Source organism: Danio rerio, chromosome 3 (genome assembly GCF_052040795.2).
Source record: "Danio rerio strain M-AB ecotype USA chromosome 3, GRCz13ab, whole genome shotgun sequence".
Classification (NCBI taxonomy): Eukaryota; Metazoa; Chordata; class Actinopteri; order Cypriniformes; family Danionidae; genus Danio; species Danio rerio.
In genome coordinates this window covers 40,946,462-40,973,021 of record NC_141023.1, presented here as the reverse complement: position 1 = coordinate 40,973,021, position 26,560 = coordinate 40,946,462, and the positions used below count along the sequence as shown (strand labels likewise).

Sequence of the window (26,560 nt, the reverse complement as noted above, 5' to 3'; positions counted from 1 at the left end):
CTTCTCCTCCTTTCACGTCTTTCATTCGGTTTTTAAAGGCCTCATTGATATTCTTCACAGCAGCTCCACCGCATCTGTCTACATTCTCCACCATGTGCTCTACAGCAGGTTTGTGACCCCTTGACATTTCGTCCGTTTAACTGAAACACAGCAATTCAAAAGCTTGTGCATGAGCTAAATGTGCCTGGATGCAGATATAGGAAAGTAAAAGAATCCATTTTAAAAACCTGCATTTGGATGCTTCTCTTTAACACCTTCATTTGCATTAATTGCTTCATCCAATACAGGAATCCAAAGAGGCCAAGGTTCAAAAAATGTCTGTCAGCGCTGCAAAATATTGCTTATTTGATATACAATCGTGGCTTGTTTACCAGTGAGAAATCCAAACATCTTTGAACTCCATCAGTTTAATGGCATAAGATAACTGTTATCTTCAGAAAATACCTTTTATATTAAGTAGTGCATTGACAAATGGTGTTTATGTGTTGTGTGCGTTAAACTACCGCACATTTAGTGAGCTTTGTGCTTAAAATTAAACAGCTTTTTACCGGTGGGGTAAGAAAAATACACTAAAATTCAAGATGTATTGTCTAAAACAAGCGTTTTATTACTTCAAATATAAATCTTCCACATGCTTAGATTATTTTCTTGTCGTTTCCAAGTAAAAAAAAAAATGCTGAAAATGTTATTTTGCTGTGAGTGTGTATCGGCTGAGTCACTTACATATTTCAGATGGTTTATACAATGTATAAAAGAGAAAAAGCACAGCACAATTGATTTGTCTGAGCTTTAGGGGAAACACTGCGACGCTGCTGACAGAAGTCAGATTCACTGCACCCAGGTGTCCTGGCTCTAAGTCGTCCTTTTTTTTTTAAATCAAAGCTGGGAGCCTTTCTCTTGTGAAGTGTGGCAAAATCTGCAGATGGAAGATTTAAAGGGTTTGGCGCTGGTCTTTGGTTCTCGGGCGCTGTGAGGACTCATAAAAGATGCTTTTGTAGAAAACATGCTGCGATAACCTTTGCGCCGTGGCTTCTGTTTGTTTGTTTACAATGAGAAATGGCCATCTCTGCCTGGATTTCCAGCTAAGTTGGTTGATGTAAATTGAGGAACCAGCAGTGATGGCACTGCATATTGACTTGGTCTTTGATGGTGCATGACTTGCCGGGGTCAGGGTTGCATGACAGCGAACTGCGCACCTTTTCTAACTGTGCCTCTTTCATGTCTGTCTGCAGGTGATGTGGCCCCCTACTTCAAAACAGAGCCGGGACCTCCAGAGATCCACCTGGAAGGGAATCGTCTGGTCATGACCTGCCTTGCGGAGGGCAGCTGGCCTCTGGAGTTCAAATGGATGCTCAACAACACCGATATCACAGCCTTCTCCCCTGAGTACAAGTGAGTGGACGCTTTCATCTTAAGGCTTTCTGCAGATGAAGTCCTGCTCAAAACCGTCTCAAGATTACAGTGAGCCTTACGGTTAATATAAGAAACAAAAAGTCTAATATTAATCTCCCCTGCAGCCTTTCTTCTGTTCAGGCAGCACATTTATTCACTACGTGTGGCAGGTATATTAAATTCGTTCAAAACATGACCATTAACCCCTAGAACAATGTTCTTATTATTCTCTATTGTGCGTTGGTCAGTTACTGGAATCTTTCAAGGAATTTGAGGAATGGTGGACGGAATGGTGGCTCAGTGCATAGTGCTATCGCTTCATAGCAAGAAGGACACAGTTTTAAGTCTCGGCTGGGCCAATCTGCATTTCTATGTGAAATTTGTATGCTCTCCCCATGTTTGTGTGGGTTTTCCTCTAGGTGCTCGGGTTTCCCCCACAGTCTAAATACATACGCTATAGGTGAATTGAATAAACTAAATTGATCATAGTGTGTGAATGCAAGAGTGTATGGTTGTTTCCTACTTTTTTTGTTTTTTTTTTATGTAAAATTACATTTTTTTTCCTTTTTCCAGCATGTAATTGTGATGCTTAAAATGATGTTCATAAAAAATGGAACGGAAAAAAATGTCTTAAAATTTAGTCATTGCATTTCCCAGTGATGAGTTGCAGCTGGAACGGCATCCGCTGCGTAAAACGTGCTGGATAAGTTGGCGGTTTATTCCGCTGTGGTGACCTCAGATTAATAAAGGGACTAAGCCGAAAAAAGAAAATGATTTAATGAAGAGTCATCACAAACCTGTTTATATGAACAATAGCTTGTAGATGGTTTTATACATATATATATATATATATATATATATATATATATATATATATATATATATATATATATATATATATATATATATATATATATATATATATATATATATATATATATATATATATGCCACATTGGCAATGTTACTTTAAAATGGTATTTAATTATATTTACTAGTTACTTCTGACAAATAGTAGCTGAGTTAGTAACTGAGTTGCATTACTATTAAAATAGCTAATTACCAGGAAAAGCCATTATTGTGTTTTCCTACCTTTTAAAACAAAACTAAACAAAACAAAACACAACTTGGATGCCTTAATAATAAATAAGTTGAACAAATGAATGTTTTAAAACATTGAACTATTCTATACTACATTAATGTTGCTGTGAGACATTGTGAGAGACACATATCACATTTAATATTTTATTGTAAATATCATTATTTCTGTCGTGGAACAATAAATCATTATAGATGGGTTAGAATGTTTAATATTTATTACACAGACCACAACTAGTCAACAAATGAGTCTAAAAACAAAGTATGCTTCTTAAGGAATGTAAACTTTAACTTGATTTAATAGTAATCTTTGATTTGGCTCACCATTCCAGCTGAGAAGAAGGGGAAAAAGATGGGAATGTTTTAGAGATCATATTGTCAATTCAAGTTTAATGTTTGTTAGTTTGTTTTATTGTTAAAAGCTAACTGAAATTAACTGCTTCAATTAAATGGTGTGAATAAATCAAATTGAAATGCACATACTGTCACCTGGCAATACAGAGACTTTTGTGTATTAAGTGTGATTGTTTGTTAAGTTGTCATTTTAAAAGGTATACTGCATTAGTTAATATGATTGAAAGTTATGTTTTCTATTTATTTTATTAACTAAATTAAGAAAATTACCCATGGATACATTAATGTAATATAGTTTGGTATATTTACTTCGACCCATGGCTCTCAATGATATTTGCTTTTTGGCCTTTCATACAAAAAAGTTTGGCCACCCCTGTTTTAAAGTAATATTTTTAGTATTATTGAGTATTTTTTTAATATTTATATATACTGTAAAAAAAAACATATTTCAGTGTTGAAACAATGGTTCAGCGATTACATAAGGTTTGAAACATTTCACCATGATTCTTACAACTATTTTTCTAATGTTTGTTCATGTTTTAATCTTGGTGTAGCGCTAGTAAAGTGCTTTCATGTCCATGAAATGATCTCTCACTGACACACTGACTCTGATGCCATTTGAAGAGATCCCACTTTAACACATGGCAAGCTGATGATATGGAAATGGGATTGAAAAGTTGTTTGTCAAAATATACTATGACATAATTGACTGGTTTTGTTATAATGCTTTGATTATGCTACTATTTTCCTACTAAACTACTGTAGCTTTAGGTGTGTTGATGTAGTGACACTGTGTCCTCCTTTAAAAACGGAGCTCACATATTCGGCTACATTTTAGCCAATCATCATTAGTTATGTGTTTGTCCCATTCCCCAACACACACATGCACACCAATCATCATTGGTTATGTGCCCCACTTTCCCAGAACACACATACACACACACCAGAGCAGGTCCTACATTGAGCCTGCTCAGATGAAAACCGCTTTAGTGAGCTCAATTACTGTAAATGTTATTGTCTGTTAAGATAACACAGGGGAAATTTTTTGATTACTCATTACTGGAAAAAGTAACGCTGAATATTTATAGTGCCTGTCACTGATTATCCTATATGCTATATTTTTCTATTTTTCAAATATTTTATTGTTTTAGTTCTTAAACCTTTTAGCCTTTACAGTGTCTTTCATAAGGTTTTTAAATAAGTAAACATATAAATATTTATCCTAAATATTACTATCCTTAGTCCCTGAGTTATCAGGGGTCGCCACAGCTGAATGAACCCCCAATTACTCCGGCATATGTTTTAATGCAGCAAATGCCCTTCCTGACGCAACCCAGCACCGGGAAACACCTATACACATTCTTATTCACAAACACACAGTCATACACTACAGCCAATTTTGTTTACACAATTCACCCAACCCAGCTTAGACTCGAACCAGCAACCTTCTTGGTCTGAGGAAACAGTGTTAACTACTGAGTCACAGTGCTGTCCAAAAAATAAATACAAGTTTTTCCTCTCAATATTTTTGTTTTTCAAAACAAATTTTTCAAAAACCTTCAATCTGTATTTATATGCTGTGATATTTCATGTGGTATGAAACTGTTCCATAAGAATTAAGTTGAATAAGCTAAAAGATGATGGCTGTTTCTCAATTCCTAGAATGCAGAGAACGGACTTGCGTTCTTGTGAAGACCGGTTTTGCCAGGTCATCTCAGAAGAATGAACTCGGGAGACCGCGAGAACACAGAACACGTCCTCTAAGAAATTAGATGCTGCGTTCTTCCTGATAGTCACATGACCTTCACGCATTTTTAATGATAAATTACATAAACATCAAAGCATTCATACAACGAGTTATTGTTTTTTTTTCTTTTTTCAATATACAGTATATTTAACATGCACAAAAACCTTACAAACATACTTTGCTCAATAAAAATAACGTTACACAAGGACACAAGACCACTGAAAAACGCATATTGAGAATAAGCCACTGTCTGATCAAGGAAAGTCTTCTTATTTAATGTAATTTTACTTTGCAAATAAATATATCTTGATTTTAAAATCTTTAGACATTTGCTCTGGAGAACAAGACAAAAATACTGAGGAAGAGCATCGCTAATGTGTTGTATGATCAAAGAATACTAGTATTTCTACAACTTCTACTACTAATAAGATCAGACTTCATTTTGATGGTCCATTTGTTGAATTTAAGTTACATTGCATCTACATGCCAACTAATTCTCATTAGATTGTAGGTAGACTGTTAGGTTGGGGTTGGAGGGGGTTGGGGTTAGGGTTAGTGTAAGTTGACATGCACTTGCAAAGTTTCTTATAGTCAGTTAAATGTCTATTGAAGGAGCAGTATCAACATATATTAAGCAGACAGTCTACCAATACTTAAATGGACCTTCAAAATAAAGTGTTATCGCTAATAATTATATAAAATAATAATAATAATGATAATAAAAATCCACATTGTTTGTAAGCATAGTCATTCAAATTATAAGTTGCTTTTTTAAACGAAGTAAAACGAAAGGAGAACATGCTTATATTTTGCGTTGTCTTCAAATGATTTTTCAGATTTTCTTTAAAAGGTCCTAAAATGTCTTAAATGTATATTCATAAACTTCCAGAAACCCTCTTCAGATTTCCACTGTAATCTGATTACCACAGATACACTTTGTTTTTACAAACTGAAAAACAAGTGACCATGAATTTCTGCGACAGAAGCTGTCAACCAAGCTTAACATGCATTGAACCTGCAGCGCTTCTTTAATCAAGAAATGAAATGACTAGAAGTGAAGCGCATTCAAATAATTTTTAATTACATTTTTTCCCTCCCTTTTCCTTCAAGATAGCTTCCTCTAGACTATGTAGAAGCAGTACATTTAATCAGCGATATAATTTCCTAGCTGAGTCCTCTTCATGCCGTATGTTTAATTTCTCAGTAATGATAGCCTCTTAGCCTGACCTTTTTTAATCAGCGTACAGCCTTCATAGCACTCAGCGTTTCCTCAGACGTGCAGAGTGTTGAAGCTGCTGAAGAATTGGCCCTCAGGGTTCCTTCTTTCTTAATAAAAGAGTCTGCAGCGCTGCCCGACTCTCTTCAGAGACAAATAATGCTTTCATTCCTTACCTGAAGTGCACCGCTGACACCTGATTCATAGTTAATGTCAACTTTTACATTAGATGTTTTGATTTATCCTCCATTCAGGAGTCGTATAAATGCTAAAGTAGGTGTTTCGCATCTTCGCGTCTCCCTGTGTCAAGTGTTTCCACATTTTGTCCATCTACAGAATCGGTTTGCTCTAATTGGTATTGCTTTTCTCATTATATTTCATCACTCTCAGAGCTGCCACGGTATTGCTATTGAGTTTCTGTGAAGGAGGAAAACCACCAACGAGATGCACAAACCCGCCGTCTGGCATTTTCAAAGACGTAAACAGATTCTGCTAAGTAGAGAGCGACGGCGCATTAGTCATGTATTCAGCGTATTCAGAAATGCCAACAGATTTTAATGCTCAAACGTTTGCCACCTTTGCTTTTGGTCAAAGTGGCCTTTTGGCTGAAATCTGATATTCGTCATAATGGCTGGGCTTGGAGAGGAGTTCCTGTTGAGCCATTTTGATGTGCTCCGTTTGCGCTAATGTGCGAGCTGGCAAAAAAAAGCAGAGTCGTGACTGCAAGGGTAAACCTTTTAAACCCAACCTCTCTAAATGGGAGCACATTTGAGTCGAAAATCCTTGAGTTTGTTGGCAAATAGCTGTTGTTTTTTTTTACCATTCCAGGATGTGAATTGAAGTTGTTGTTTCTCTTTTTATACTCTCAGGTACACCATTTCCTCTCTCCAGCGCTCCAATATGGGTGTTTATCAGTGTGTGGTGAGAAACAGGATGGGCGCTCTGCTTCAGAAAAAAGCCGAGATACAAGTGGCATGTGAGTTCATGATTCATCACGCATAAGATTGATCTGGTTGTTGAGTCAACTAATTGATTGAAGGATTGCAGGATTTACTAGTTATGCTATTCTAACTCATAATTTAAGATCTGCTAGAATTTTCTGCATTTTTTAAAGTCTTACTCTTACCATTGCTGCATTTATTTGATCTAAAACTGTAAAAATGTGACATTAATGCAATTCAGAGCAATTAAGTGACTTAACTACTAGATATTTACATAAATAAATAGGTACTTATTATGTTGTGTTGCACAACACAAAGTGCTATTGATGTGGGATATGGGTAAAATTAGGGGCAGGTTTGGTGGTGTGAGTGTGTTTAAAGGTGGATTAAGGTGTTAGGATTGGGTCAATAAGTGTAATTATGTAATTACAGTAATTGTAATTACAGATGTAAGTATAATGTATAAGAATGCATGTACATAATGAATACATTGTATCAAATCAGTATAAGTACATAGTACTTAAAGGGCTAGTTACCCCAAAATTTACATTTCCTCATCATTTACTGTTTTTCATAGCATTAAACGTTTTTCAGTGTGCTTATTCTGTGTAACACAAAACATTTCGATAAATGCTGGTTGCTGGGACACATCAACTTCCATAGTAGGAAAAAAATATATACTATGGAAGTCAATAGGTGCCAGCAACCAGCACTTCTTTCATGTTCTATTAAAGAAAGGAATCTCAAATAGATTTTGAACAAGCGAGGAGTGCATTTATACTGCTTTGCACAGTCTCTGAAGACATTCTTCATTAAAGCATGGTAAAAAGCATTTCCATTGACATGTGAAGAACTGTGATTCCTCCTAAAGGACACTGCATAACACTTTAAACAAGGCTGGATTTACACTGAATATGTGGCTGTGGTAGAAAAGCCAGCTCATGTATTGGACCTTTGCTGTAATATTTATAACATGCTCTAAAGGTTCAGAATGCCCCAGACTGACTGTTCCAGACGCTTGTAACATTTTAACTCAGTGAAACATTTGGCTAGGATGGAGATATCACAAAATAGACTGTTCATGCCAGAGGAAAGTATCTGAAATTATTGTTTCAAGTTCATCTAAATTGTCATTGTGCCTTATTTCCCCAAATGTAAACAAAGAAATAAGTTTGCACCTAATTATGTAGAAACTTTGAACGAGATGTAACAGGTCAAACTTCATTTTGTTGCCCCCTTTTCCCTTGTACTGTAGGTAACTTTACAACTACTTGTCAACTAGCAACCATTTAGAGTGTTCAGTATTGACCATAAATCCTGTTTAGAAAACTCAAGCATGGTGCACAGGCCGATTGTGGTAAAAATAAATATGACACTAAATTCGCAAGTAGATGTCGGCAAGTTCCTGTCTTAATGAAGGATTAATTGTGTCATTCATGTATCCACACTCAGTCCTGGAGGGCCAGTGTCCTGGAATTTTTCACTCCAACCCTAATCAAACACACCTGAAGCAGCTAATCAAGCTCTTACTAGATATACTAGAAACTACCAGGCAGGTCTGTTGAAGTAAGTTAGAGTTAAACTCAGCAGGACACTGGCCCTCCAGGACTGAGTTTGGACACCATTGATTAAGATCTAGGTCTTATCATAAAATCACTAACTTTAAAATATAATATTGCTAAAAGATGCATATATTTATATAAAATAACCACAGAGGGTTATATTTAATTTATTTTTTATTTCATAGCTTAACCCTTTTATGCGTGAGTTTTAACTACTCCAGCTGACCCCTCTACGTGAGTTTTTTTTTTGTGACCGCTGCATTTTAAAGTTCTCATGGCGATGAGTCAAGTTTATCATGTGACCCACCAGCCCCAATGATCTATGTATATATCATATTTTGTTTCGTTTTGCCCTTTTCTGTAAATAATGACAATGTTCTAATTATATTGTGAAATTTCTGATACTCTTACTCCCAAATATGTGATAGATCATATGTATTGTCTTTTAAACAGCCTAAAAAGGATCATATTATTTGTTATATGTAATAATAATAGGGCGCCGATATTGTTGCTAGAAGGGATACAGCTGCGATTGTATGTTAACAAAAAGTATTTATATTATTTATTAAATTACGCATTAATTGTATTTTATTAGCTTCTACCCCTACCTCAACCCTAAACCCAACCCTAAACCCTAAAGGCAATATAAAACTATTATTTGTTTTGGTGTCACAAAAATTATGCTATATTGACCTGAGTATCTTCAGCTGTATCCCATCTAGACTTCACCCTCTCCTGCAATGTGGTGAAGTCTAGATAGAATACAGCTGAAACTACTACTCGGTAACTTCAGATCGCAGCTGTATCCCTTCTAGCAACAACCTCAGAAGAGATTCGAGCTGAGAAAATTTTTTTATAATTGCCGTCTCCATAAACATCCGTGTGTATTTTATTAAATCTTAAATGGTGTTTTTTACTTGCAGTTATGTGTATTTGAATGTCCGAAACCTAAAATAAATGTTATTTGTTTGAAAGCATAGATAAATTGTATTAAATGACAAGTGCTGCTTCCTGCTGTGCCTCAGCATGCACGGTCAGATTTTAATTTTAGTAGTTGATGAAGTGCACTCTGATCACACCGGTGTGATCGTACGCTTCAGAGATCAGCCAAGGCTGATCACAGCGGTGTGATCATATGCATAAAAGGGTTAAACTATAATGTCCTTCTAACTGTACAATAATATGAATTATTAACAGCGAAAGCTTTTTGTTTCCAAAATTAATAATACTTTATTGATAAACTGTATAAGGTTAGCTCTTACAATTTAAAAACAAGAATTATTTTGTTTTTATAAACAATAAAGGGGCTAGAGGGGACCTAATTGAGGATCCTAAATTAGAGATGAAACATTCACAAAATAGTATCTCATTTATTAAACAATATTGCAGGTCATTTTTACCCACCTTAAGGCTGTATTTAACTGGCTAGTTGTTTTTGGTGTTCTCTTTCTAGAAATAAAACCTTTAAAAAAAAACTTAAAATCAATATAAAAACTGCACCGATGTCACCAATTTCAGAGCACAGTGTACTTGTTCTTTTGTTCTTTATGGTGATGCAATCCTGCATAGCTGTGTGCCATGAATAAATGTCTCTGATTGAACACCTCTGCAGTTTGCACCCAAAAGCCTCTGTGGCCTGTTATGTTTCACCAGGGTTGCTTTATTTTGAGAAAATAAGCTGTAGCAAATATTACTGTCTGCAATAAGATATTTCTTCTAACAGATATGGGCGACTTTATCGACAATGACCAAAGAAAGACAGTAACTCAGGGCCGGGCCGCCATCCTCAACTCCCCAGCGGTCAGTTGTTTTCCGCGGCCGCAGGTGACATGGTTCAGAGATGGCTACAAGATCATTCCCAGCAACAGAATGTAAGTAAAGCTTAATTGCTTGTCTAATCTTTAAACCTGAACGGCTGTTCATTAGGAAAGGTCTGGGTGACCTGGCGCAGGTCCCTATGGCTTTGGGTTCACATAAGAGATGTAATTACCTTCAGTGTTCATGCTTAATCCCACTGGGCGTCCATTTATGGCGGCCCACACTGAAAAATGTTGGGTAAAACAGAGAAACACTTCAGCTAGCGATGCAGAAGACACTGCAAATGTGCACTGCTTTCTTCGAGTGTGTGCGCCAGTGTTTTTCTCACACTGCCTTGTCACAGAAGTGCAATTAATGCCTGTTCCCGGCCCTTCTTTAATCTTGCTACGGTAGTTCTTCATTGCCTTTTTCTAATTAGCAGCTCACCCAGGCTGAGATCGACGAGGCTGATCCGATTCACCGTTATCAGTCAAGTGTCTTTCATTCCGACGAGACCCAAATAAAACTCCACCACTGAGACACATCTAATGACTCACCTTTCACTCGCCGCATACAGCCGAGGCCCATTTGAGAATTGCATTTGATTCCGGCAGAAGGTGTAATTGAAAAGTAAGCAGGCTCACGCAGGTAAATTCAGAAATAGACTGGGGCTAGTGGTGATTTGCATTCGTTCCATTTGGCTTCGAGCTGCCATTAATTTGTCAGAGCAATGTTCAGGCGGTTTTATTTTCAATAAAAGCACTCAAAGTGAGTTGCAGATCTGTGGACGTGGTTGTGTGATCCCATTTACGCCTGGAATTATTATCCGTCTCATTGGTGCAGACGTGAGGACATCCAATCACCATGTGTTGTCCAATCACTTGTGTTTTAGAAGCTGTCAAAGGCCAGTTTACACTGCCAGTTAAAAGTGACCTAATTCTGCGTTTTTGCTCGTATGTGATACAGATCGTATCTGTTTTATGACCATGTAAACATGAAAAAAAAATGCATGCATTCAGATATCGGTTTCAGGCCTCCTTCATATGTGGAAATAACTCAAATATAAACGGATATGTGACAATGTGAGACTCATGTAAACAGGCAGATTGGATATATTGAGGCATTCCATTTTGTACGTCATTAAACTTACGACAATGTGGTACTTCTCCGCGGTTTAATGACGTAGAAGGAAGAGCGTGTGTGGAGACACTAATGCGGTAAACAACAGAGAAAATATGGAGAAGGAAAGTGGTCATTGGTCGACGGTTGACGGCAGAAGTTACCTGGCTTCTTGCCCTCTGAGGAGATGAGTCAGTTTAAGATTATTAAAGGGTCCTACAGAAAAAAATCTGCTTTTGCAGATAGGCGGCCCTTAGCCTACTCCTCCGCCTCTAAATCATTTTAAAGTTGAGCGAACTTTGCATATTTCGCAGAGCTAAAAGCAAGACAATTTCATCCATTGTGGCTAGTGTGAAGCAGATGATAGAACCCGCATTTACACATATGCGACGTCGTGAATTGTACGGCAAGTGTAAACACATGAATCGGATATGGGTCACAAATAAAAGAACATATAAACAAACAGGCAAAAAATCAGATATAGGCAAAAAATCGGAATACATGTTAATCTGCCATGAAGAGTTCTTCACAAAAAAAAAAGATCTACAGTAGGAATGTAGATAGTAGATGCATTTACAATGAGCCCTTTTAACATTTCTGGCTTTCTCAGTAGCGGAAGTCGTCATAGTTGGGCAAACTTAGAGCACAGTGAATGGGACAGTGCAACAATTTTTACTTTATTTTTATTTTCTGAAATAACAAGAGAAAAACTCCATGATAGCGTTATCAAGACTTTCAGAAAAAGGGAAAAAATATGAAACAGCCAGAAATAGAGAATAACATCAAATTTACCGTACTGCTCATACACTTTGTATTTCATAGGCATCACACAAGCAGGTCATTTAATACATACATAAATACATGTACAGTGCTCAGCATGATTGAGTACACCCCATTTTAAATAAATAGAAATATTTTTATCCATATATTTTATTAAAATTAAATGTTAGTCACCAAACAGACTTCAAAATAAGATTTAATAATTTAGAAATTTAATAATATACAATTAAATTCAAGCAAAATGTTGAAAAAAATTTCAACCTACAAAGTTTTAACAAAACTTTTCCATTTTTTTGCTTCCATAGATTTTTTAATATTTTTAAAATATGTATTTAATATTTTTCTATAACATAAATTTGGCTGTACTCATTTTTGGACTGTTACCGTAAGTCATTTTGTTAGATAAGCTCCAGATGGCTTCGGTACTGACTAATATAATGTATATGCACAAATATAATATTGTATAGCTTCTTATTAAAAATATAAATTTAAAACAGATATTTGTGAGGAGTGTACTCATATATGCTGAGCACTGTAAATGTGCATACATTTTTTACATGGAAAGTTTAAAGGGTTTAAGATGCTGATGACCATTACATGTGTTATAACAGTCTTGTGAAAAGGGTCCATTGTTTCAGATGAAGTGGAGAAGAGGTTTACATTAGTAACGAGTGAGCTATATGTTGCCAAATAAGTCTGCTTCTCCATTATTGCTTCTGAGTTTTGTGTTGGGAATGAATATATAGGCTAAATTACAAATATTATATCCAACAAAATGAACTGACAGAGATGTATTTGTAGTTGCGTTGTTTGATTTTAATATAAAAACACAGGCAGGAATTAAGATCACTCTTTTTAAAAAGTTGATAATGTTTATGTGTTTGTTGGCACATTAATTTTTGCTAATTTTGCAATATGCACATTAAATAAACAAAATATTATTTCAAACAGGACTTATGCTTCTTTGAGGGGTGCGGAGTAAATTCCTGCCTCTCCCATTTTCAAAATAAGAGTCCCACATACACAGTATTTTTGTTTTTGTTGTTTATAAGTCACACTGTTGAATAGTGACTCCTAAATATTCCTAAATTGATTCTCCTAGAACAGAGATTCCCAAACTAGGGCCCGCAGGCCAATGGTTGGCACATGATTTGGCCCACCATCCCATCAGAGAAGAGAATAATGGAGAGGATTGTGGCAAATGCCTTTACAGAGATTGTTGTTTCTAATTTAACATAACCTTTGTTTTGTTTGTTTGTTTGTTTAATTGCTTAGCTAGAGAAAAACTGAAAGTAAATGTTTTAATTAAATGTATCCATAAACTAATCTGATTTTCTAAAAATGTAAATACTGTCACTTGACGAACAGAAGACAATGCAGAAAACATAGTTGAGGAAATCAAGGCAAAAACAGGTCCTCCATTGAACTCCATTCTGTTGTAAATGGAATTGTTTTTGTTGTAATATAATAGGTTCTTTAAAAAATGTTTAAAAAAATACTGTATTAGTTAATAAATAGCAATGTTTTCTAGTTATTTTTTTAGATTATTGTATAAATAAGGAAATTTACCCATGGCGACTTTAACATAATACAGTTTGGTGTATTTATCTTCGGCCCACCACCCTCAATCAGGTTTGCTTTTTGGCTCTGCATAAGAAAAAGTTTGGGCACCCTTACCCTAGAATTTTTCAACATGTTCTCTTAACCTTTTCCATAGCTGCATATACATATAGATACATTTTTAGATTGACAAAACATAGACTTGTGTACATAAAAAAATTGGTAACTTGAAGTGGCAGCTAAAGGAATGAAAGGTCTGCTTTACAGTTAAAAAGTCAATGGGCTGTGGATTGACTCTTAAATTTGCATTAGTTTGGACAAGCCTGCGAAATGCAGCTTCTTTCAACGTGATTTACAACAGCTTTGTTATTGGATTTTGTTCTCGGTTTGAAATATATTATTGAAATGCAATTTCAAAAAACAGTTACAGCGATTCCAATACTTAGAACTAGATAGAAATTGTAATTGCATGTCTGGAAATTGCTAAAGGGGCGTTACGTAAATGACCGCCAAGTGAACTGACTTGCTTTAAATGGACTCTCTGAAAAGTGAAGACCAACAGCAAGCAATAAGACTCACATACCAGTTCATTGTGAACATATGTTGCTTTGAGCATGTAACCCGTGCTGTCCTCAAGTGAAATTGTGCGTTGAGTTGAAAGCCATGTTGGATGGTGGCTATACGTGGAGTCACCGTAGATGTAGTTAAGACTGTTGGCCACACTCCAGCTCAGTAATTGAACCGGTGTTCTCCTGCCAGTGCTTTGACAGAATATTGCATGATGATAGAAAGCAGGGCACATACATAAAATCAATATGCCACTGCTGACGGTGTTCACTGCAGCATATATGCAGCTGAGGGAATCTGTACCTTCGGGATCCTGGCGGTTTTCCCAGACACCATCGCTGCTGCTTTGACCCTATACGAGGCCCAGCTGGTGTCTATAGCATCCAGACTCGAACCCAGAAGCTCAGAGGACGCTAGAGTAATATCAAGCAATCATACATCCAGCCAAGCCCATTAGCGCACTATTGGATGTGATGTCACATCCTTAATTGTTCTGTGGCAGCGGCTGAAGCAATGCAATCAGCTTAGCCATTTAAACTGGCACTATGTGTTACTGGGCAAAATCCCCAGGATGGACTTTGTGAAATTGGGCTGTACTTCATAAGCACTTGACTGGCACGGTCATTACATTAACTGCCCTTGTAGGATCAAAGTTTATCTATGTCCTAGGATCTTCAGCTCTGATTTAATATTAGCATTGATGAACATGCTGCAACATGAATCTATTTGTGAGTCTCGTAAGAAGACACAACTGATAGATGCCGGTTTGCAAAACAGTAATACCCAACAGAGAGAGTAGAGGGTGGGAGTCAAATGGTTCTTTGTTGGGAAGCCCACAACAGATATAAAACAGTTGGAGTCAAGAACTACCAAAATTAGCAAGATTTTTACAATAATATTAAAAGTAATGATTATGGACAACATTTTGAACATTTTGCTTTATTTCTGTCATAAATGCTGTTTCATCTTATTTGTTTATTTATTTATTTATTCATTCGTATTCCTTCGTTTTAATAATCTAAGGTTACCACAGTGGAATAAACTGTCAACTTATCCAGCATATGTTTTAGACATCTAATGCCCTTCCAGCTGCAACCCAGTTCTGGGAAACATCCACAAACACTGATTCCCACACGTACTCTACGGTCAATTTTGTTTATTCAATTCACCTGTTGTACATGTCTTTGGACTGGGGGGAAATTGGAGCACCCATAGGAAAACCACGCAAACATGGGGAGAACATGCAAACTCCACACAGAAATGCTAACTGACCCAGCCAGGACTCGAACCAGCAACCTTCTGGCTGTGAGGCAACAATGCTAACCACTCAGCCATCATGTCAACCCCTATTTATTTATTTATTTTTGATCAATCAAAATCATGTAGCCCAAATTTCAACCACTGCAGTCCTTGATGGCTTGTAAAAGTATGAAAAAATTTGTATTTGTAAAGAATGGCAACATAAATTGAATAAAAATTAATATGTATATACAGTTGATACAGATACAAAATGTAGAAATACAGATAATGAAAAAACATCGTTCAGATCAATTCAGTCAAAGTCAGCTTTATTGTCAATTCAACCACATGTACAGATCCTTGGTGCAAAACAGATAATATTGATACAAGAAGTAGGATTTTAAAAACAATTTACAGTAAATACAATTACATATATAATATAATTTAAAAAAAGAAGTAAAAATAACAATTTTAAACAATACAATTACACTTAAGTTAGTTAAATAAATAAATATATATATATATATATATATATATATATATATATATATATATATATATATATATATATTTTTTTTTTTTTTTTTTTTTTTTTTTTTTTTTAATTCAACAACCTTGTAAGTTTCATCAAAGTTTGAAGCACAGATAAGTAATTAGTAATGACCAGTTATTAAATGTATAGTTTTTGTTAAGCTGTCACTTTGGTTCAGTAGAGTTTTTTTACACCTGAAGAATATTTTCATGTTTCCTATAAAGATGCTGCTGTGGAACTGGGAACTACATTAGCTCTTATTTCAGAGTAGGATAAGTTTGAATGCACGCCATATGAAAAACAGCCACAGTATTTTAAAGTGTTAAAAGATAAATAAATAAATAGCTTTATAAAATGTCATAGGAAATGTTTCTAAGCCCTCCTTTTTCACTTTAAGTTGCATAATTTGTCTAAATTCTATGTCTAAATTCTAAATAATGCACAACAAAAACCCAGCAGTCATCACTTTAGAGTGCCTAGTGATGGTTCTAATGCAACCAGAAAAATCTTTATCAAATAAAAAAAAAAACCTTTAGCTTCCTATAACTACTTTGTTGCAAGATGTGATTCCGCTCTCAGTAGACATTAGTGTCTGTTCTTATCTAATGGTGTTTTTGTTTTTTTTGGTCATATTAACAAATTTTCTGAAAGTATAGTGACTTACAGTCGCCAATTAACCAAGCTAAAGGCAACAATGGCAAGGATCTGGCTAAACTAAAGTAAGAATACTCTCAGACATTAGTCCATGTGTCAACCAAAGCAGTTTTAGCCAGCTCTTCTCAAAACTAATGGCTGTGGGTGTTGAGAGCACTTCTGATATAGTTTGTTTTTCAGTGATGCAGAATATTTGTCACACTGTTACTGCCAAACTGATTTTGGGGATAATTTGTTTTTGACTAAAAATGTCAACACAATGAAGAAATCTTAATTTCTGCAACATTTTTATTTTGATATCGATGTGCATGTTGTATTGACATGACAATTGGAGCGTTATTTTCCGTGCTCCTTCAGTGTGATTGGACACAAGTTTTAAAAGTGACATTGTGGAGCACTGCATCACCTTTTGTTTTTTTCAAACCTGGGCAAACAGGAAAATGAATTTCTGAAAAGTATTACGCCTTTCTATGTCTCTACAGTGCAATTCACTACTGAGTGCAACTATGAAAAAATATTTCTGAGTGAGTGAGAGTGCTCAGTCTCTGTCAAATATCACATAATCAATGGAAATGTATCACTCAAGGTGGAGGTCACACTAATATGTATTCACCTTCATTCATATGTATTCAAATGTGGGAAGAGAGCAGAAATGAAATATAGGCAAATAGGTTCTGTGTTTAGATGTGTACAGAAGTTCTGTGTAACAGACCAACTGAAGACATACAAACCTTAGATAGACTTGTAGCCCCCAACACTGCATGTTTTGCTGTCTCCTTAGTCAAACACACCTGATTCATCTCATCATCTTAATAGCAGAAACCTCAGGATCTGAAATGATTGTGTGAGACTACAGATGTTGTCACACCAGCACTATTAATACCCACACCGAGCCATTTGACGTCAGAGTTTGATTCATTTGGCTAGTGTGAACACAGATTTTTGAACTTTTACATTAGACTCATGACAAACATTTGCCACTCTCACACTTTGAAAATTAAACAGTTGTCATTTCAGTCGTTTCAGTGTGGAGTTTGTATGTTCTCCCCGTGTTAGCTTGGGTTTCCTCCCACAGTCCAAAGACATGCGGTATTGGTGAATTAAATAAACTAAACTGGCCAAAGTTTATGAGCCCGTGTGTGAATGTGAGAGTGTATGGGTATTTCCCAATACTGGGTAGTGGCTGGAGGGGCATACAAAGCTGCATACAAAATATGCTGGATAAATTGGCGGTTAATTCAGCTGTGGCGACCCCTGATAAAAAAAGCCCAAAGATAAGGAATGTATGAATGACTGAACTTGAGTAATTTATATTGTCAGACTTGTTATTATTTGTTATTATTCTTTTCGTAACAAATGTGTTATTGTGCCACCTTACTTTTTAAAATAAATGCCACCTGATTTGGTATTTTATATCTAGTGTAATCACATTTCTGCATGTTCACGTTTGTGGTCGCTGCAACTTCTCATTCATTCTCAAGCTGTCCGTTTTGAATGGCGGTGTGAAAATGCATCTCATTGAGATGTGGAAAGCAGAGGCAACACTCATTGAAAGCAGCTTAAGGCGCTCATATTTATTCCAGCACGGCTTCATTGCAAACGCTCGTTTCCTCTGCCCTGCAGATCTTTGTTTTCTCGCAATCAGCGTTATGAATTGTGGAGCTGTGTATTCAATATATTAATCCAACATTCCCTAAAGTAAAAAGAATTTTAGTAACTTCATCAGATGTCGTTGTGCGGTATTTCAGCTCTGAGCTCTGTGTTTTCTAGTTTTGGTTTCCTCAGAAATGTTTCTTTAGTCTGTTAATGCTGCATGAAATAAGCGGCCACATGGACGGAGACGCTTCTCTGTGTGATTCATATCGCAGCCGCACGCTACAGATAACTGTGCCACAATCCAGTTATTTTTTTCCACTCCATCTCTTCTGTGTGGTTACAGCATCTCCTTCTCCATCTCCTTTTTTGTCATTTTTTGGTCATCTTTTGTTTTCCTTGAGCCACACAAAGGCAGAAAGTTGTTAAAGCAGAGAGGTCCAGAGGTGAATGCCAACACAGGGGAGGACAGCGACGCACAGGCCTTTGAAAGTCACTCTTATTGTTCCACACTGGCTTCCCCTTTAGACAGCATGAAACTTTCATGATGGCGATAATTACCCCATTGGTGAGAAGTGCTTTCTGTTCCCGGCGCAGATGAAAGTAGCAGGTTGGAAATAAGATATTGTGTCTACCTCTCATCGCTTTGTCCTTGCATCCTCCTCTACCTCGCTGAATTTTTCATCATTCATTATTTGAGATCTTTGATGTTTCCACCCATTACCAGCTATTCAGACTCCCATCGCGCTCAGCAGATAAAACGGCTCCCACACCAGACTCATTCTGTCCTGAGCACCAGCAGCAAGAAAGCCCACAATAAAGGAAGTGCTCACAGGATGCCGATTGCTTTCCTCTGTACGAGCAGCAGGGCTGGGGTGTTTGTGTGCTGACAGTGATAGCAGCCATGTGCTGTTTCTACTCCACCATATGTGGAGCTCTTTTTTCAGGGGACTTAGCAGCCCTCAGACTCCTGGATGTTTTGGCAGACTGTGTGCACCAAATTACACTTGACTCAAACTTTTTGTAATTGTGATTTTGGACTAAAAAAATTATTGTTTTTAAAGGGCTATTTATTCATCCATTCTCCCTAACATCCATCATCATTCATGTCTATCTATCCACCAATCAATCAATCAATCAATCAATCAATTAATCAATCCATTCATTATCCATCTATCGATTATTTCCTTCCATCCATCATTTATGTCCATCCATCTATTAATCAATCCATCCGTCCATCCATCCATCCTTCCATCAATTATTTCCTTCCATCCATCAATTATTTCCATCCATCCATCCATCATTTATGTCCATCCATCTATTAATCAATCCATCCGTCCATCCATCCATCAATTATTTCCATCCATCCATCAATTATTTCCATCCAGCTTACATTTATGCCTATCCATCCATCCATGGATCCACTTATCCATCCATCCATCCATCCATCATTTATGTCCGTCCATCTATCAATCCATCCATCATTTATGTTCATCCATAATCCATCCATCTTTCAATCAATCCATCCATCCATTCATCCATCCATCCATCATTTATGTCCATCCATTTATTCATCATCTATAAATCAACCCATCCATCCATCCATCCATCCATCCATCCATCCATCCATCCATTATTTATGTCCATCCATCATTAATCCCTCCATCATTTATATCCGTATATATCCATCCATCCATCCATCCATCCATCCATCCATCCATTATTTCCTTCTATGCATCAATTATTTCCATCCATCCATCATTTATGTTCATCCATCTGTCCATCCATCATTTTTGTCCATCCATCCATCCATTCATCCATCGTTTACGTCCATCCATCTATTAATCAATCCATCCATCCATTATTTCCTTCCATCCATCAATTATTTCCATCCAGCTAACATTTATGCCCATCCATCCATCCATGGATCCACTTATCCATCCATCCATCCATCCATCCATCCATCCATCCATCATTTATGTCCGTCCATCTATCGATCCATCCATCATTTATGTTCATCCGTCATCCATCCATCTTTGAATTAATCCATATATCCATCCATCCATCCATCCATCCATCCATCATTTGTCCATCCATCATTAATCCATCCATCATTTATATTCGTATCTATCTATCTATCTATCTATCTATCTATCTATCTATCTATCTATCTATCTATCTATCTATCTATCTATCTATCTATCTATCTATCTATCTATCTATCTATCTATCCATCCATCCATCATTTGTCCATCCATCATTAATCCATCCATCATTTATATTCGTATCTATCTATCTATCTATCTATCTATCTATCTATCTATCTATCTATCTATCTATCTATCTATCTATCTATCTATCTATCTATCTATCTATCTATCTATCTATCTATCTATCTTTCCATCCATCCATCCATCCATCCATCATTTAAATCCATTCATCCATCAATCCATCATCATTTTTGTCCATCCATCCATCTAGTTGCCTTCAAAAACACCATAATATTATTATTGTTATTATATTTACAATGATGATAGAATTTGTTAGATATCATAAGTGGTTTGATTTTATAATGTGAGTTTGGCTAGAAATGTCTAGCTTTTTTTCCATCCAGGTAAATAGTAGCCTGGCTAGAAAATAGCATTACAAAGAGCTGCTGAGTGGACCGATTTGCTTAAAAGGGGCTTTAGCAAAACTCAGAAACTGTCAAGACCATTTTCAAGCTTTTTGGAGTCTTCAGTTCCAGGAATGCTCACCTGAAAAGAATGAAATATCAGATTTGTTCTGAGCTGAATTGTGCCAGTAATGTGTTTGTAATTTGCTGTTATTATTTCAAGTCATGTTTTTTCACTCGCCTTTATCTGGCTGTTTGTCATCGTTTTCGCACTCCTCTCCACAGGTAGTAAATGGTGCATTAGACGAATGTAATCAGGAGGAGATGACACGATTGAGAAAAACGTCTTTGTCCCGCCACTCAAAGGATTGTTTGAGACGCTGCCCTTTGCTCATATTCTGGTGTCCATCTTAAATCAATATGCTTTGGCTCTGAAGAGTCAGATGAAAAATGACGTAGGCTTGGCTAATTGGATAGAGGCCATTTATGTGTCTTGGTTTTAATACACCTGCTGGCTAGTAGGGCCCCTTTATGAAGTTAATTATTGAGAGCCGTCATCAGTCAATTGGGGTATCTGTGGGGTGAGCCTGTTCTCGCCCAAGACCTTTGGCCCCATTTGTCTTCATCCACTCCCTCCTTCACTCTTAAATAAATCAGTCTGTTGTCACTGCTAAAGCAGAGACTAAGTCAGAATACTATCCATGAGCAGGGAAAACATCACTGCCCCATTGCCTTTTTTAAAGAGCCCATATTATACATGAAATAGGGTCATATCCTGGTTGTAAGGGTCTCCAACAACAGTCTAATATGCATGCAAGGTCAAAAAACACTTTCATGGTCTTATAATCTGCATTTATTTTTACCTAATTATCCCAGCGACTCCTGTATGAATCGTCCAGTGATTCATTTGTTCCCAAACCCCTCCTTAGCGCGAAGCTAATCTGCTCTGATTGGACCGATGACAGTCTGTCGCGATTGGTCGACTGCCTTCAGTCAGAGAGGGAAATGGCCAATAGCTAATCAGCAATTTAAAAAGTAATCACAGTTCATACACGCTCGATAGTGTAGACGTGGAGTTTAGCTGCCACACTATGGCGAGTGGATAGTGCCACGGATAACCGAACGAAGGAGACAGTCGTGTACTCGCCATACCACACACACACAAAAACACACACACACCTCCGGATGACAACGCTCCCGCTTCCGCCCGCACCCGCCAGGTTTTAGCCTGAGAACCCGCTCCGTTTTCTGCCCGCCGCCAAAAAATCACCCAGTATACAGTCCAGACAGCCAAGCTGTCAGTATAAACACACACACACACACACAGCACAAAGCTCGTTCGTTCGTTCGCTCTCTCTCTCTCTCTCTCTCTCTCATACGCGCGCGTGCGCACTAACACACACACAAGCACCACGCAGACTCTCTCTTTCTAATTCGCATAGCAATATCCGTGATATTGCTAGACAGCCCGCTCCCGTCCCAAATTAAACCCGTTACCGACCGCTCCCGCGATTAATTCGGAAATTTATTATTATATATTTTATCTTATCGCGTGCAAAGTCACGTTAAAAACGCGACGCGTGCTGTTTGTTTATGGAGCTCCGTGCTAGAGTTCTGCTCCCGCGATTTATTCGGAAATTTATTCCCGCGGCTGTCCCCGCGCCAGATTTCTGCGGCGCGGGAATAAATTTCCGAGCTCCATAAACAAACAGCACGCGTCGCGTTTTTAACGTGACTTTGCACGCGATAAGATAAAATATCCAGTTAACCTGATACAGTACACGCGGTTACAAGTAACAAATCACAACTAAATACATTTGCAAGCTAGAGTCAACGAGGCAACAACTTTAACCGCACGTACTTACACTTGAGAAATGGAAGAAACCCATCCTGACGTCCATCAGTTACTCTTTACTGATCCTTCCTTTAACAAACTCAGATAAAGTATTCTTTGTAGCATGTAGCTTCCAGAAGTTTCCAACTGCTTGGTTATAATGCTGATGTTTCATCTTTGGGTAGAGACTCAATATATCCATCTGCAGTGTGACTTCAATCGACCGGCATGTTTGTGTGTGTGTTTGTGGGTGTGTGTGTGTGTGTGTCTGGGTTTCTGCGTCAGAGGGCGGGGCCTCAGGTTTGAAATCTCCTGGGTTTGCGCGTGCACGTGAATAACTTGGTTTCGTTCGTACGTCATGGCGAAACACCTAATGAGTCGGTATCAAGGCGACTCGTTTGAAGCACTATGAGTCGACTCTTTTATATATGAATCAACCGTTTTAAACACTGTATTCTTACAGATTTAAGCCTTAGCTGGATACTTTACTTCACTTAGAGCTGTGTTACACACTACATGGAGGGGAATTTTCAAAAACCCATAATATGGGCTCTTTAAGATTTACAGTCACAAATCCTTTGTTATGTTCTTAAGGAACAGCCCTTCAATCAATTATACCTCTATACCTCCCAAAATCAATTATACCTCTTATACTACATTTACTGTACCTAAGTTCATGGCTCAGATGCTTTGTCTGATTTATTTTGGTGTTCCCTTTTACATATTTCATAGACTAAAAGTACATAGCCACTACACGCCAACTAATTTACATTAAAGTAAAAGTGGATTTAAAGGTAAGGGTTAGGGTTAAGGGTTAAGTTGGCATGTACTTGCAAAATCTCTTGTAGTCAGGAGAATGTCTGTTGATGGACTCGTACTCTAATGAACATTGAAATGGCATTTGGTTGCATTTTAACTTATAGTCAACAAAATAGATCATCAAAATAATGTGATAATGAGAAGTTGATTAGTTTTTTTTTCCATGCATGTGTGTGTGTGTGTGTTTGTGTGTGTGTGTGTGTGTGTGTGTGTGTGTGTGTGTGTGTGTGTGTGTGTGTGTGTGTGTGTGTGTGTGTGTGTGTGTTTGTGTGTGTGTGTGTGTGTGTTTGTGTGTGTGTGTGTGTGTGTGTGTGTGTGTGTGTGTGTGTGTGTGTGTGTGTGTGTGTGTGTGTGTGTGTGTGTGCAAAAACGCAAAGTGGTTATTTTTGTCCTATTTTATTATATGTGTTTACATAGTCAGTGTCTTTGTGGGATTTAATTCTTTTGCTGTTGTAGGCTGTAAAGTAATTTAAAATAATTGCTATTGGAGACTAAAACTTGGCAAGTAAATATTGGCAAGTAAATAAGATCACAATGCATAGAGGATTATCACGTTAACAAGTATTGTCATGAATTATTATTTGATATTCTTTTTGTCATTCATTCATTCATTCATTCATATATCCATTCGGTTCTGTCTTTACTCAGACACTTTATTACTCATCCAGCAATGAACATGTTAGTATGTCATACATCTGTTTTATGATTAACACACAGGGCTCTATTTTAATGGTTAAGGTGCAAAGACATCCATTAGCCTACTTATTTAATTTCATTTGTTAAGCACAAAGATTTGTTCCAAATTGATTTCTAAATTAAATTTCCAGCATACTAATGCATGAACAATAATAACAAAGTGTGGTCAAAAAACTGAGTGATATCCAAACACACCTATTCTTATGCCCCATAGTGGCGCAGACGTCTCCAAAACCCAACAAATGGACAAATCTGAACTTGTTTTTATTTTAACAAATATAAATATGCATTTAATAAATATTACTACTAATAATAACATTATACAGATGCAAATTGTCATGAATAAACTGAAAAAAGAGGCATCGACGTAGTGGTTTTTGTATTTATGTGGAAAATAATACTTTGTTTACTTTTTTGTTTAATACTTTATTTTTTCATATGCAAAGATTTGTTTATTGCTGTACATCCTGTGTGTATTAAGCAATGTGTAAACGTTTGGACCCGCATAAGCGCATATATAACGCACTCTGCGCTGGACTTTTAGACCAGCTTTTAGTTGGTCAATGGCGTATTATAGTTCCTTAAAAATAGCAATGGACCAACTATGGGCTTTAACACACCTCCTTTTTAGACCAACACACCCATGAGTCCACAAAGTGGAGCAAATAGATTTGCTATTTAAACAGCATGGTGCAAAATGTGAAAATTAGAGTTGCGCTTGTCTGAAAATAGCAAAAAAATAGCACCAAACAAGTCTTGCTTGCTCTAGGTTTATGATAGGGCCCACAGTATTATTTATCAACAGTTTATTTATATATATTTGACCTATTTTAATATTACCTGTGTATTAATCAAATAGCATACCTCATATATAGTTTTATATTACAGTTTTCTTTGTACAGTATACTGCAATTTTTTGTATTGTTATTTATTATTATTTTTTTTTTAGTAAATTTATTACATTATATGGTAAATCTTAACATTGGCTAACTTTGCAACCCTCTTTATTATTATGATTTAACAAGCCAGACTTTAACAACCCAGGGTTGCACAATTACAGATCTGCTACAGTATACAATAAATAGCATTTACTGTATGTGAGGTTAACAACAGCCTTTTCTACTGCTTACACACCTTCCTTCATTGATCGTCTTTTGCTCAAATCCCTGAAAGAGAAAAAACTAAAATTGAGATTCCACAACAGTTTTTTTCCCCCTCCCCTACTCAATGGCACCTATAGGAACACTGTGAGAGGCCATTCGAAAGTAGTTTTTGATTAAAGCATCTCTCAGGCCTGTGGTGCCTGCTGAAGTTGCATGCGGTCTCAGTCACAGTGGCGGCTGGATGCTGCTGAGTGACAATCAACCATGAAAGCAGTCTGAGCTCAGAGGAGCCGCGTGCCCTCGCCTCTGCTTTCACACCTCTGACGGTGAAATAATGCAGCCTGAGGAAGAGGACACAATTCAGACTGAGCACATATAGCACTCATCCTGCAGACACTACAGTGAAACCCAGCACACCGGAGAGATGCTACTGCTGTGCTGCTTTCAGTAAACTCGAGCAAAGAGACACAAACAGCACGTGAGGAAAATATAATGATAATGTGAATGAACAGCCCTTTCAGATTTCATACATATTAACTGCCTGATAGGAAGCCTGATTGATTCTAAAGACTAAATTATACTTTTGCATTGAGTGATCATCGTAACCCACGACGCATACCTTGCATGTAGCTGTGCATTTATACTTCTGCCTTCTGTTTTTGTTGCTCTGCAATAACACTTCCGAAACTCTAGATGCCAGTGGGGTTTCTGTGTTCCTCTGTCTTGAGTTTCTTCTGAAGTGTTTTGTTTACACTGGAAATGCTACACTATTAAAAAAAAAACAAAAAAAAAAAAACTTATTTTCAGCTGGGGTGCCAAAAAAAAACTTAAAGTAACAGCCGTTAAATTGCAGACATTTGCCATAGAATAACAGACAGTAAATAACAGAAAGTTATCAGAAATTTAAATTTAGGGGATTTCTGTAATTCAACATCTGTTTTTTAAATGTCTGTGCCTTATGCCGAGTTCAGAATGCATGATTTTAGCCCTGATTTTGATTTGCCGACAGGTTTTGAGAAATAGCCGTCAAAAGCCTGAAATCACTGGCAAATCAGTGCTCGTTCACGTGAGTAACAATCACACAGTGTGAATGATTAAAGACGCAACTTGCCAATAAGTCACCGACTTGACACCGCGTGAGATATTTGGCATGCTAAATATTTAAACCTGTCGGCAATTCAAAATCATGCCATGTGAAATGTGTTCTGATTAAAAACAACATTGACAAATCAGACCGGCGAAAAGTTGGGAGAGAAGTTTAAAAAGCTTTTTTTTGTTCTATTTGGACCCAAGGAATGGAGGAAAAACTAGTTGAAATTTGGCAAAATCACCAGTGTCTATTT

The 26,560-nt window shown here is 36.9% G+C and overlaps 1 protein-coding gene and 1 long non-coding RNA gene across 7 annotated transcripts in view; one reads left to right on the top strand and one right to left on the bottom strand.

Annotated features, from left to right (window-relative positions):
• The window catches only part of sdk1a (sidekick cell adhesion molecule 1a), a 534,220-nt gene that overhangs the window by 213,796 nt on the left and 293,864 nt on the right, over positions 1–26,560 (top strand). For all 6 annotated transcript variants that reach the window (XR_015481051.1, XR_015481050.1, XM_087244896.1 and 3 more), the window contains exons 2-4: positions 1,233–1,392; positions 6,677–6,783; positions 10,034–10,181. Coding sequence is in view for 4 of the 6 variants with exons in the window: in XM_087244896.1 (XP_087101022.1) it covers positions 1,233–1,392; positions 6,677–6,783; positions 10,034–10,181 (415 nt within the window). In the remaining 2 variants the exon portion in view is untranslated. The remainder of the gene's footprint in view (positions 1–1,232; positions 1,393–6,676; positions 6,784–10,033; positions 10,182–26,560) is intronic.
• Positions 16,531–18,917, bottom strand: LOC141381358 (uncharacterized). The gene is made up of 2 exons (XR_015481128.2): positions 17,548–18,917; positions 16,531–17,505 (listed from the first exon to the last, which is right to left on the bottom strand). It is a non-coding gene; the product is annotated as an uncharacterized LOC141381358 (long non-coding RNA).